The 12590-nt window shown below is 38.9% G+C and overlaps 1 protein-coding gene across 1 annotated transcript; it reads right to left on the minus strand.

Moving 5' to 3' along the window:
- Positions 1-7280: 7280 nt before the first annotated feature.
- Positions 7281-12387, minus strand: CLEC3A (C-type lectin domain family 3 member A). Its single transcript, XM_032701349.1, has 3 exons — positions 12273-12387; positions 10352-10432; positions 7281-7672 (listed from the first exon to the last, which is right to left on the minus strand). The coding sequence occupies exons 1-3, from the start codon at positions 12385-12387 to the stop codon at positions 7281-7283; spliced, it is 588 nt and encodes a 195-aa protein (XP_032557240.1).
- Positions 12388-12590: the final 203 nt, after the last annotated feature.

Below are 12590 nucleotides of genomic sequence, written 5' to 3' on the forward strand. Positions count from 1 at the left end.
CTTTTCCTTTCTTTTTTTTTTTCTTCTTCCTTTCTCCCTAGCCCCCTTCTCTGCATCTAATCTCTCTTTCTTCTTCCCTCCAAGAAAAGAAAACTAAAAAAACCCCAAACCCTCAAAAATTTTCTGCTTTGCTTGATCATTTTTCTCCTGCTTTTTTTTTGCTTGACCACAAAACCAGACAACTCATTATTCACCCAAATCTACTGTTGAGTTTCTTTCTCAGATTTTATGTACCCTGCATAATGAAGAACATCTGTACCTTGAGTAAAGCTTGACATTTCCCTCCCTATTGACCAATGGCCTTTTTCTCTTTTCTTTCAATGCAATACTACTAAATGCAATGCCTGGGAAAGAAAACTGGCAGAGTCTCCAGAACATTCTATTCTGATCACCTTCTCTCAATATTTCAGTAGAATTACCCAATTCATATGGTAATCATTTCCTTCTAATCAGTGTTTCATATGTGACCTTGCTTATTCACTCCTACTTATTCCCACTTGCCAAGAAAGCCAAATGAGGCTATTGGGGGCATATGTCTTTCATGGTACTAAAAACAGATTGATCATGCTGACAGCTTGCTAAGAAAAAGATGTTTTTCATTAATTAACACTTATAAATAATTTGTCAAAGGTTACACAGTGCTTGATGTATTCCTTAATAAACTGTTATTACATGGACCAGCCAACCAATAAATTGCTTATAACTACAAAAGCTCTTCTGTTGTGGTCAGAGTGCTTCTCAACCTTTCTGAAAACCAAGGGGCACCTACTATCTCATGGAAATATGTTTCATATGAGTTTATTATATTTTTATTACTCATATTAACATATCTCTTTATTTTGTCTTGATGGTTTGGTCATCTGCATGAGATTGATTTTCTGAAAGGAGAGAGACCATTTTTCAGGCTACCTTGTGGTGTCTGGCAGACCATCAATGTTCCAAGTTGAGGTATACTGATGTATGGTACACACTGCTCAGAGAAGGTGCTATTAGCAGCTTCTTCATTAACTCTTTCTAGAAGTGTGCTTATGAACTTAGATTCTACTCATTAACTTATTGAACAGCTGCAAACACACACATACATGTCAGTAGGTACAGTTTATATTTCCTAAGAAACCTTCTGATTTTATTTTAACACTAGCACAGCACCAAGTTTCAGTAGGGCATCTAATGAAGACCAAAAAACCTGGATTTAAAATTCTGAAAAAAGACAGCAAAGCTTGTCTCTGGGGGACAGGGACTGCATCAAGTCTGCTAGTGCCCCTGATATGTCTGTGAGATCCAGTGGATGCAACTTAAATGCCATATATTGGCAAATATATTACGGGAAAATTTATAGTGCCATGCAGGCCAAAGTCTGGGAAGATTCACATGCTAATAAAATCCCTATGAGCACGTTGTCTTCCATTTTTCCAGTGTCTCCATAGCAGAGTGTACAAGGGAAAACTGAAGATGTTTTCTTTGGTACCTGCCTCTGATCTCAAAAGCTGCATTCGCTTCATACGCATTCCAGGATTCCACAATGTAATCTGGGCTGATCCCAAGAACTCAGCTGGATTCTCCACAAGAACCATCCACTATCACAGGGGTTCCTTTGGCCAGTCTCAAGATAAATGCTTTCTTACAGGATCATCTGAAAAGGGCCTTTTAAAGACGATATTCATATGTGATTTCCTTACTAGGGAAACCGCATGAAGTGGTTCACCTTCTTTATACTGGGAACACCAGCAAAGCAGTCCATGAGAATGTAGTCCTGTGTCAGTTAAACTCAGCAATAAATTACAAGAAAACATAAACAAAAACATTACACCTCACTGAAAGATCCCTTGTCCAGATTAAACACACATCTTTAGGAAGATCTCAAAGTACTGCAGCATATTAGTAAAATTTTGCACCTGTTACCATTTTGAACCAGTTATATGTGTTCCATCTCACAGACATGGGAAGCAGCCTAGGAGATCAGGCAGTTAGAATTTAATTTCATTTAAAGCAGTGGAGAAATTCCACTGAGATTTTTGCATTAGTAAATACAAAAGAGAATTAGTACCAAAGATTTTATAAACTGGAGACTAAGCAATATTCATAACATTGTCTTCACACAACAGATTTTATGAAATGTAGGATTAAGAGAGGACAAAGGGCTTCTTAGCAATGCCTTTCAAACTATCTTTTATAATGTTCCAAAATGGTCACAGTGATTCTTGGTAAGCAACATTCTCAGCAAATGTTGTGTTTTAATCAGCAAAAGAGCATGCTAGATGGTAGCAGGTCACACATATGATGACTAATAATAAGAATGGGTTGATAATGCCAATAACTTCAGAGCCAAGAGAAAATTAGGCATGAGTAAACATCTTTGAAGATAATGTTTGAACCTCTGATCTTGGTGCTTGGAACAGAGGAAGCTGTTTCTCACCTAGTGGACCTAATTATGCCTCAACACTACAGACTACAGAGTCTTAAATCTTTGTGTCAGCCATATTTTTATAGGAAATAGTTTAACTTTGTGTAGCATGTATGAAATATATTTGCAGTAGGAACAGATGTAGTTTTCATTTCTCTAACCAATTAAAATCGTAACATTATAAATATAATATACATATTTGAACCAAGACAAATATCTCAGTCTTCATCAGGCCACAGTGAAAATATCTGAAATAGTGTCTCAAACTTGGACAGGTTTCCTAAAACACATTTGCCTCCAGCATCCATGTTTGCACTTCAGCATATTGTTCTGTGCTTAATCAGATACAAGCACAGTTTGTTTCATCCTTCTAATCTTGATATTTTTCACTTTGCTGTATTTGGCTTATATGATTGCTCAGCTAAATATGTAGAATGGTAATTAGTTTAAGAGCATGGTAGATTTATAGAGCAGTTCTACAGTAACTCATTATTGGCTACACTGATCACATGGTGTGCACTAACAGAATTAGTCTGGACATACTGGGGTAAATATGAAAGATAATATTTGTCAATCGAATGTTTAAAACAACATTACCTGACCCAGGAATCAGAGATAAAGTTAATTTGATATGGGATTTTTTTTTTATAGAAAGGAAATTCATGGTCCCTGTCAGAGGACAGAGTAGTTGTGGCAGGAACAAACCCTGCCCTCCTCTCTCTCCCAGCTGACATCTTTGTTTTCTGGCACCTGGATCCTCCCACCTGGTCAGTCCCTGTGCTGTTCCCACACACACACATTCCCACTCAGCTGTCCCCACATTCCCACTCAGCTGTCCTCACATTCCCACTCAGACACTGCACTCAGGATGGAGGGATATGTCTGTGCTTGAGACGGTGGGATATTCATCACATGCCCTCTTGGAAAAGAAAGACACCCTAGTGGCTGAGGTACTGGTTCCAGAAGAATTCATTTTCCTTTCCTTGCTCAAAATTGCTTTATTTCAATTCTTAATTTCTTAATGCTTCAGCTATCCCTTTGTAAAATGGGGATAAAATCTTCCTTTTGTCTATCTAGACTGTAAGCATTTTGGAACAGGCACTTTGTTTTGCCAGGTACACCAGAAGGCTCTGAACACAGGACATGCTCATATTTTAAGTTAGAATAAGGAACTCTGGCAATATATAAGAAAAAATTAAATCAGTTGTCTTTTGCAAAGGGCTAATTCTGCTAGTTCTTCTTGACCTCATGTCTGCATTTGCTAGTTTAAACATCTCCAGGAATGAAACCAGGGTGATAGCCAGTAAAAATAGAAGAGGGATGACAAGTCTTGTTTTGAGCCAAAGTCTGTTGAACTAAATTGAAAAACAGTTCTTTTGCTTCAATACTTCGTAGATCAGGCATTTTCACTTGGAATGGACTGAAGGATTTCACAAGTAAAAGGTTTCCACAAGACCTAGTTCTGCTCCTGTGCTTCCTTCACTGGGAAGGAAAATCTCACTGCTACTGAAGGAGGAGAATGAGTCTTTTCATTTACACTGGATTTTCTGAAAAAGTAAAAGGTCCTGGCAACTCTGCCTTTTGAACAAATATTTTCTGCAGAAGCACTTGAGAGTGCTTGTCTTAAAGCAGATTGTACTTCAACATTTGTGTACTAAGAGTTTGGGATATTCTGGTTGAGACCCCCTTGATTTCAACAGAAATCTTTCCATTCACTTTGAAGAACTTTGGGTCATGCCCTAATAGTGCAACTCTAGAAGGTTTCTGTTCCATTTTCCCTAAAGATGTACGTTTTATTTTTGCAAAATGATTATCATTACATGGAAAAATAGTGTAGTACTTTCGTAGATTTACAAAGATAAATGCCACTGTGCCTCTGAGGAGGTTAAGTATCCCTGGAAAAGCTATTTTTCATTATATTTGTTTAAATTAGAGAGGGGGAGATTACTTTAATTTTGAAGGGTTTAGTAATTACTAGCAGATCTCATAGCTGCGATACAATATAAAGGCAGCTCATTTAAAAGTACATCCTTTACTTTACAACTAAACCCTCTGTAGAGTCTTGTCCCTGTTGTGCTGCTGCTGCTTTTCTTTTTAATTACACCTGTATTCGTCTCTGATTATCCTGACAGAGGTGATATATGTTTGTGGAATTTTCCACAGTTCTTCTGCATAAGCATAGAACAATAAATGGTGGTGCTTTAGTATGTGTATCATGTTCCCATGTTTTAGGTCTGAATATCTCTAGCTTAGAAGCAGCCTGCCTATTTAAAAGTGCAATCCACAGGTGCCTGGCCCTAATGTATCAGTAAAAGGCTTTATTCATTATCACAAAAAGTTTTTTAAATCTTTTCTTCCCTATGCAGGGTTCAAATGGGAATCACTGTGTGAGTGCCATGACACAGCACTCCTCTGCAAAGCAGGATGCCCCAGCTGCGTGCAGAACTCCAGCTCTTCCAGCCCTTCAGCAGCTGGACACAGCTGGACACAGTACTGGGGAGCAGGTGGCCCTGGGGCACAGCTTGGTGGGACTTCTGCAGAGATGGGAACCCAGAGTTGGAACTGGAAGGGGAAATGTCACTGGGAGAGCCCAGAGGGTTTCAGAGAATGATAGCGGGAAACCAGTGTAGGGAAGGGAGCCTGATGGGCTCAAATGGAAAAGATGGGAAATGCCACATGTTTATCAGGAGAGGAGAAAGGTAGGAGTGATGGTCTGGGGGAAAGAACTGGTGCAGCAGTGGGGCAGAGCAGGCCCAGCAGGTAGCAAACACTTCCCCTCACCCTGAGCTCATTCCTCATGGGCACATTTGGCCTTTGAGAGGAAAGACAGTGGCAGTTACTTTGACAGGACAAAGTTTGTCTCCCTGCTGTGTTTTCACTTTGTTTTCTGTCTTGCTCCCACTACAGGTATTTCTCGAGGAAACCTCCCACCATCTCCTCTCCAATTCTATCCACATGAATTTTCCACCATCATTTTCCCTGTCGCTTTATGTTCCTTTGTTATTGCTTAACTAATCATCCTGTTGGGAAGCTTCAAATTGATTTGTGTAAGGTGGGTTTTGTCTTCATGTACTGAAACACTGCTGAACAAAGTTTGGTATCTGTGTCCGCTGGCTGATAAACATCCACCAAAAATATCCATAAACATTCCTGCATACAACTTCAGAAGCTTGGCTGAAATGGATTGAATGGGACATAAATGTATAAACTCCTTAAAGGTAAACAAATTCTGGAATTGCTGGTGAGTTTTCAGTTTGACTGTAGCTGTAGGGATATGCTGAGATACTGACTTATTTCAGACAAGCCAGAGGTAAAGAAGCCATACAAAATTACTTCAGACTTTTAATCACATAAAAATGTAGGTAACAGGAATACTGACCCCAACCTTAGCAAAGGCTAGATTTTGAAAGAAAATTGTATATAAATGGAGACTTTTTGCTTCTCTATTTCAACTCAGGAGCTAAGTGAGAGAATTCAAATATCAGGTCAAATACAGAAGCACAGGATGAATGAAAATAGATTAAAATGAGTTGAAAATTAATTTAATTACAACATATTACAGTGATGCATTCAATAGTTGCATCTCATACAACATTTGGCAAGTAGGAATCCAAATTTTGTCCTGAGGCCTGTAAACACAACAGTAAAAAAAAAGTTCCCTTTTTGAATCCTCAGGAAAAGTCTTAGGAAAGAATGGCCTTCACATGGATGCATCAGCTGTCAAAAATACTACAAAAATTAAATACCAGTAACTGCAAATTTATTGCATAATTTAAGAAAATCTTGCACATTTAAATGGTAAGAAGTAGGACTGAGCCTCCAAGCAGCAATATATTTAAATATTTAAATGAAATTCCTATCCACAAGAGAGAAACTGCTATTTATGACATGAAGGCAAATCTCTGTTGTGAGGTTAAGAACAGCAAAGAGCAACCAGAGCATTTTACTTCATTTTCAAATGTCAGGTGTTAAGTTGGGAAAATTTGCATGTGGCCATGGTTTGAGCTGTGGTTTGGCCCCACTCTTTTGTGCCACTCATCCTGCCTTTCCCACAGGGAGAGGTGGGATGTTGTGTCCAGAATGGGGATCCTCCCTCCCTCCCTCCTCCCCTCCCTGTGCTTTCAGGCAGTGAGACTGTCTGGGTGATAAAGCCTGTCTGATGCTGCAGGACAGAGGGATTATTAAGGCTTTACACAGTAGAGGTGTGATCTCGTTCCAGGTTGATTTCTTCTGTGGGAATGTTCCAAATGACATCTGATGTTTAACCATAATTGAGACATTTAGAAGCAAACTGATATTTTAGAACAGCCACTCCCCCGTTTTCTAGCATTGTATCGTTGTAAGCTGGATGTAGCATAAAAATTACCATCACATTTTTCTATTTCATTCTCCATTCTTAACCCATAGGTAAAACTCTTGGTCACAGATACATCCTATTAAGCTCTACCATGATAATGGCTGTTTTTCACGGGAGCTCACATAATGCCAAAGTCCCTCTTAAGCTCTGGAACTGAGAGGATCCCTACACCTTGTATTGGGAAGGGTCATCATGCAGCAATCTTTTGTAAATAAAGTACAGAAATAGGAGGTGAAATCCAGCAACCCAAACATCAGGTTGAAATAATATGCCAAAATATGATACAATGTGGGTCAAAACATAATATATATCTCTGTACGTAATGAAAGCACTCAGAAAACATAATATTTTTAGCATCTGAATAAAAAATAATTTAACAGAGCAAACTTGTGTTCCAGGAAAGAGTGAGTACGATGCAGGAGTTGGATAGTTTTAACTCCCCACACTCTAAGTGGGAGGGGTTACTAAGCAAAACTGCATGTTAACCTGAAACATGGCTATGGTCTTTCGTATCTGTAATTATGGGATCAGGAATTCACAAATGTATCTTTTGGCAGTACGACACACCTCATCCACCCACTTGCCTTGGGATGAAAGGGAAAGAAACACACAGTTTTCACGCTTGCCCCCATTGGGCTGGGCACGGTCCCAGTTGAAGTACTGCAGAACCATGCCATTGACATCCACAAATTTCCCTTCATTTATCATGTCAGTGACCCCCAGCCAGAACTCGGATGCTCTGGGCGTACTTCTCTTGCCATAATCTCGGAGAATGTTTGTTTCCTCGCTATTCCTTGGGATAGCCAGTGTCCCTCCCTTGGTTATGCAGTCTTCATTGGCTTCATGGAAATGCTTGGTGCCTTCTGACATGAGGTAGCACTTCTTATGGGCCTTTGTCCCACGGAGACACACTGGGAATAGAAATGAGTTTGTGCGTTCAGTACAAGTGTGGGTAAGAGCTTTCAATAATGGTTCTTCTAATGATAATTTTCTAAAGGTATGCTGAAAATGGAGCAGACAAGTCCCTCAGCAAGTGAAAGGCTTTGACTTCACAGAGTGGAGTTTCTTCTTTTACTGAATAATCCTGTTTTCACACATTTTTTACTTTATTTCATCAGTCTTGAATGGATAAGTTATGGATGTTTGTATTGCTGGCAGATGTGAATTGGTCATCATGAAACCTTTAGAGTAGAGACAGATCTTTATAGTAGGGACAGATCTAAATGTCTTTTAATATTTATGCTATTTAAGTGCTAAAGTAAAGTAAATTTTTTACCTTAACTAAGCTCAGTTTCCAGCAAGCAAAGGCAGGAGTGAAAAGTGCTGTATTAAATGTGTCCTGCTTACCAGAAAAAAGATTGATTTGAAATTTCTAATGCAAATCTTTGAATGATTGATAAAAGTGTATTTCCACTTGCAGAATTCATATTCACCTCTTTAGGTGTTAATTTCTTTCCCACAAAGTCCCCCCCTTCAAACTCTAAATTCAAATGAAGTAAAGTGACTTACATCTATAAGCACTTTTAAATAAAAGTGCACACTTATTACTGAGCTTTCAGGACAATCTGGACCAAATCTTCTAAATATTTGCATTTATAAATCTGTTTGCTTTTACTTCTAGTGGAAAATATGAGGGAAGTCTTGATGTAAAGTCCAAATGCACTAGAACATTAATTTGGCATATGCTCTGTAACTGGAATTGCCTTGCAGAGCCGCTGTCGGAGTCCTTCCAGCCCAAGGTCTGTGAGGGAATCCTTAAACTTTGCTTTCCAACTCTCCTAATGCAGATATGTGAAAAACTGATTCTCCCAAGAAAAATACTTACAGCAAGAGAACCCTCCTTGATGGAGTGTTCCTTCTGAGCTGAGGAAGGTAGCAAAGGCCTTGAATAAACTCCTGTGACAATTATTTTTAGAATCCTGCATGTGGCTACTTGCACATTATTTCATTTATTGCTTAACCCCATCTTGTACTTACAACATCTTCTGCCCTGATGTTTTCTATAATCTGTTTCTAATTCCTGTCATCTGTTCTTGTAAGAAAGTAATTATGTCTCTGATCAACAGGATATGGAAATCCACTTTGGACCATATCCTATGTCTCAGTTTTTAGTATTTCCAGTTGTACTATTCACTGCATTCCTTAGCTGCATTTCATGGTCATAATTTTATATTAGGGTTTAAATTTAAAATTTTAACCCTTCCAACTGCTAATGGCTAAAGAGGAGTAATGAACATATTTGTTAAATGTGGAGTGCTTTAACAAATTTATGTTTGTGGGAAAGATCAGAGAGACTTTGTCTCCTTCAGCAATGCTGCATCAATGATAAAGACTGGCCATCTTTAGGGAGAAAGTATGTGTTGCAAAGTGGTGTGTGGCAGCATTTCACATTTCACACCATGTAAAAAGGAGACCTAGGAAACTCAAGCAAAAGAAGATTTTTAATGGGTATTTTAGAAATGTCCATAAGCTAAAAAAGCAGCTCCTTTTTCAGTTATCATAAGGACATCAACAAATACAGTCAGAGCTGGAGTGATGATAGGTCTCTTTTTGTCAGATTTGGAATCCAGTTGAACAGTGTGGGTTATGAATTTAGAATAAAGTTCAAAATAAGTTTTGAGGATAAAAAATCTCCTGACTCTGGTTTCATTTCTAAGCCACTGTGTGCTTACTCTCAAGCTCCTTCTGGAAGCAACACAAGAGTTACTTTTAAACAAGAGTTACTTGTCTAGCACAGGCTCCCTCTTTTAAGAAACTTCTAAAGCCTTATTATAAGACATTTGGAATAAAAAATATTTTGTAAAGCTCAAAAAGCTCTATTTAACCCAAGGCATAAAACTGGACAACCCAGATATTACCATCCCTAAGGAAAATATGTTCTGTTTCATGGGAATGATGTAATTTCCTCTGTAGTGTCTTCTTGTACAAGATTAAATGCCAAATTTTATGTCAACAGCTGTGAAAAAGCACAACTGTCTAGTAGGTGCATGTGTATTTATCCTTCTGATTTTGTTTGGAAATTTCCATCTGGTTATTTAAATACTTAAAGGACTCTGCACATTGGTGCAGGGCATTTCTGAACTCACAGTGGATATAACTTCGAAGTTTTATGGCAACATTCAAATTTGAATGTTGCAAACTGCACATTTTAAGTAGGCTCAGTCCTTTTAGCTTCCTTTTGGGGGTATTCTCAGCCTTTTCCATGAATACTTTTGCCTTTCTAGTTAGCCCATGTTCATATCAAAGCTGGGCACCTCGCTCTGACCATTTAAACCCTCAAACCCAGAAACCCTCGTTGTGTTGCCTTTGATGATATCAAAACTCACAGCTCTAAGTTGTGCAAAGACAAACGTAGTTTTTGTTCCAGATTGACTCTTGCTCTTAGTGAAGAATCACCACTTGTTCAGACTTGATTTTATTTGAATCCTTGCTTCCACACTTGTCTCACTGGTACAGCTGTGGCACACCATGCTCTTAAGCAGTTGTACACCTTAGTCACAAAATCCCATGAAAGAAAGGGGGGGGAGTGAAGGGGAGAGGAGAGGCACTGAGAACTTCTGGAAGCCATTGACCAGTGTAAGCTGCTTTACCTGTCTGGAGTGCTTGCATTTCTTTCAGAGCATTTACTTCTCGCCACAATTTGTCAATCTGGGTCTTCAGGTCATCTTTTTCTTAAATAAAAACAATATACATAAAATAACAGATATGCACACACCCACAAATTTAAAAATTATATATTAAAAGCTGTTTCAAAATATCATGGGTTGCTGCATTGCTGAGATGTGTTTTGATTATTTTTAAAGATTTGTCCTTAATGAAAGAATTCCTGCAGGATTCCTATAAAAAACAAGAGGAACCCACCTTTTCATTCTCATTGTTTTTCATGGACTTCATCCTCATAACTGTTTGAAAACCATGGATTGTTGCAGCTGATCATCATTTAGTGAGCTGGTATCTAATATACAGAAAATGTCCCTTTTTCTTTTGAACCTGTACACTCTGGTGTAGAGATGTGACGCGGGTTGCATTTTTTCAAAGAAATGTTATTTCTGTGAGCATGAGAGTTTCACACAACTCTTGTTTTAACAACAGTGAGGAACAACAAATGAAATCCAGCGGGACAGTCTGAGTACTGCAGTCAAGCTTGCTAAGCTGCAATCTCCCCTTCCCAGGATTAACCTTCCTCTCTCCCTCAGTATAGAGAGGGCCTGGGGACTTGAGTCACACAAATTCACTCTGAATCACCACTCTGTAGTACTTACAAAAGCACCAAGAATATGGTGGAACAAAAAAAGAAGCAAATTTGCACGTAACTCCATTTTCATGTCCCCTTTTCTATTACTTTTTAAAAAAATCATTGTAATATTCCACCACCACCAAACAACCAGCAGGTATGGTTCCACTGCACAAGATGGCAATTACTTGGTGGCAGCAGCAACCAGACCTTCCAGAAGCCCCAGTAATGAACATGAGGAATTAATCAGCTGTTTCACATATTGCAGAACTAACAAACCCACAGTTCCTACAGACCTGTGTTACCTCCCCAGCCCTCCAGCTGCACCCTGGAAAGCTCCTCTCCACATTCCCTGCTGCCTGTGGTATAAACCTCGCTGTCCTTCATGGCTTCCCCAAGGCAGGACTTCAGGTTCTCCAATCTATGTTACTCTGTGCCGGCACAAAAGGTGTATAAGCAGTCTGTCCTTAGGATCCCAAACTTAAACCCCTGGAGATTCCAATATCTATAACTGCATGGCTCCAGAGTAGTGCAATCTTCTTGTACAATGGCTTTATCAAAGCATTTTTTTCATTAGCCAGGAGTTCAAATATTTGCCACCAGTGTAACCTCCATCATACCCTCTTTTATTAGAAATAAGTCTTTAAATTAAATACACAGACATCTCCAAACAGTATTCTGTGGTTTTGTATTTGCTCTGTAAGCTTTGCTGTGGGAATTGATCCTTTATCTTTTCCTGCTAATCCTTTTTCATTGGTTTGACTTGTCATTTCACACTACTTTTCACACAAGTAGAGTAATATTCCACAAATATTAGACAGATATTCTGTTAAAATGAGAAAATGGTGCAAAAATCTGAACAATAATCCTTGGAGACTGAATACTTTATTCTGCTTCCCCCCCCCCCCAGCATGAATTTCCATTTTTCTGATTTTAATCAATATAACTGTGTAACTAAGAATGACTGGTCAGAGTCCTCTCTCAGCTGTACCTGTGAGTTCTAAATAATGTTGACAGAGGTAAACAGACATAACAGAGCAATATATTTACAGCTTCTATACTGCTCTATTTCCATAAGTCATACTGGCACCTTATTCTTGGCTTTGCTAACTCACATATAAATGTTTTAAAGACAAATATAGTACAGACTCAAATGTCCTTTGTTATTAAGCATTTGTTTAATGTAAGTTTCTGGTTCATGCAATGCTATTTAAAGTACACAGTAAATTTGCATAGGCTATAAGCTTCTATCCCTCCTCCCAGTTAAGACCCAGTACCTTTCACTCTACGTTTGCTGTGCCTCCTGGCTTTGAATTTGGAAGCCTGGCTGATGGTCTGATCCACCAGTAGTAAACTTATGAGTAGGAAAATCATAAGTCCAGTTTGTGCCATGTCTCTTTGAAAGACCTTAACAAGGACCTTCAAGAGATTCTCTTCAGCAGCTCTGAGAGCAAGTCACACAGACACATCTCAGTGGGGACTGCCTGAGGTCAGGTTTATAAAGTGTGGTGGTAGGGTTGGCTGTGCTCCTTGCTTACGAACTGTGTGTAATACTTAAGCTGGCTGTAGCATAAGACACCCCCTTGTTCTCATAT

Source organism: Chiroxiphia lanceolata, chromosome 13 (assembly GCF_009829145.1).
Source record: "Chiroxiphia lanceolata isolate bChiLan1 chromosome 13, bChiLan1.pri, whole genome shotgun sequence".
In the NCBI taxonomy this organism is placed as follows: domain Eukaryota; kingdom Metazoa; phylum Chordata; class Aves; order Passeriformes; family Pipridae; genus Chiroxiphia; species Chiroxiphia lanceolata.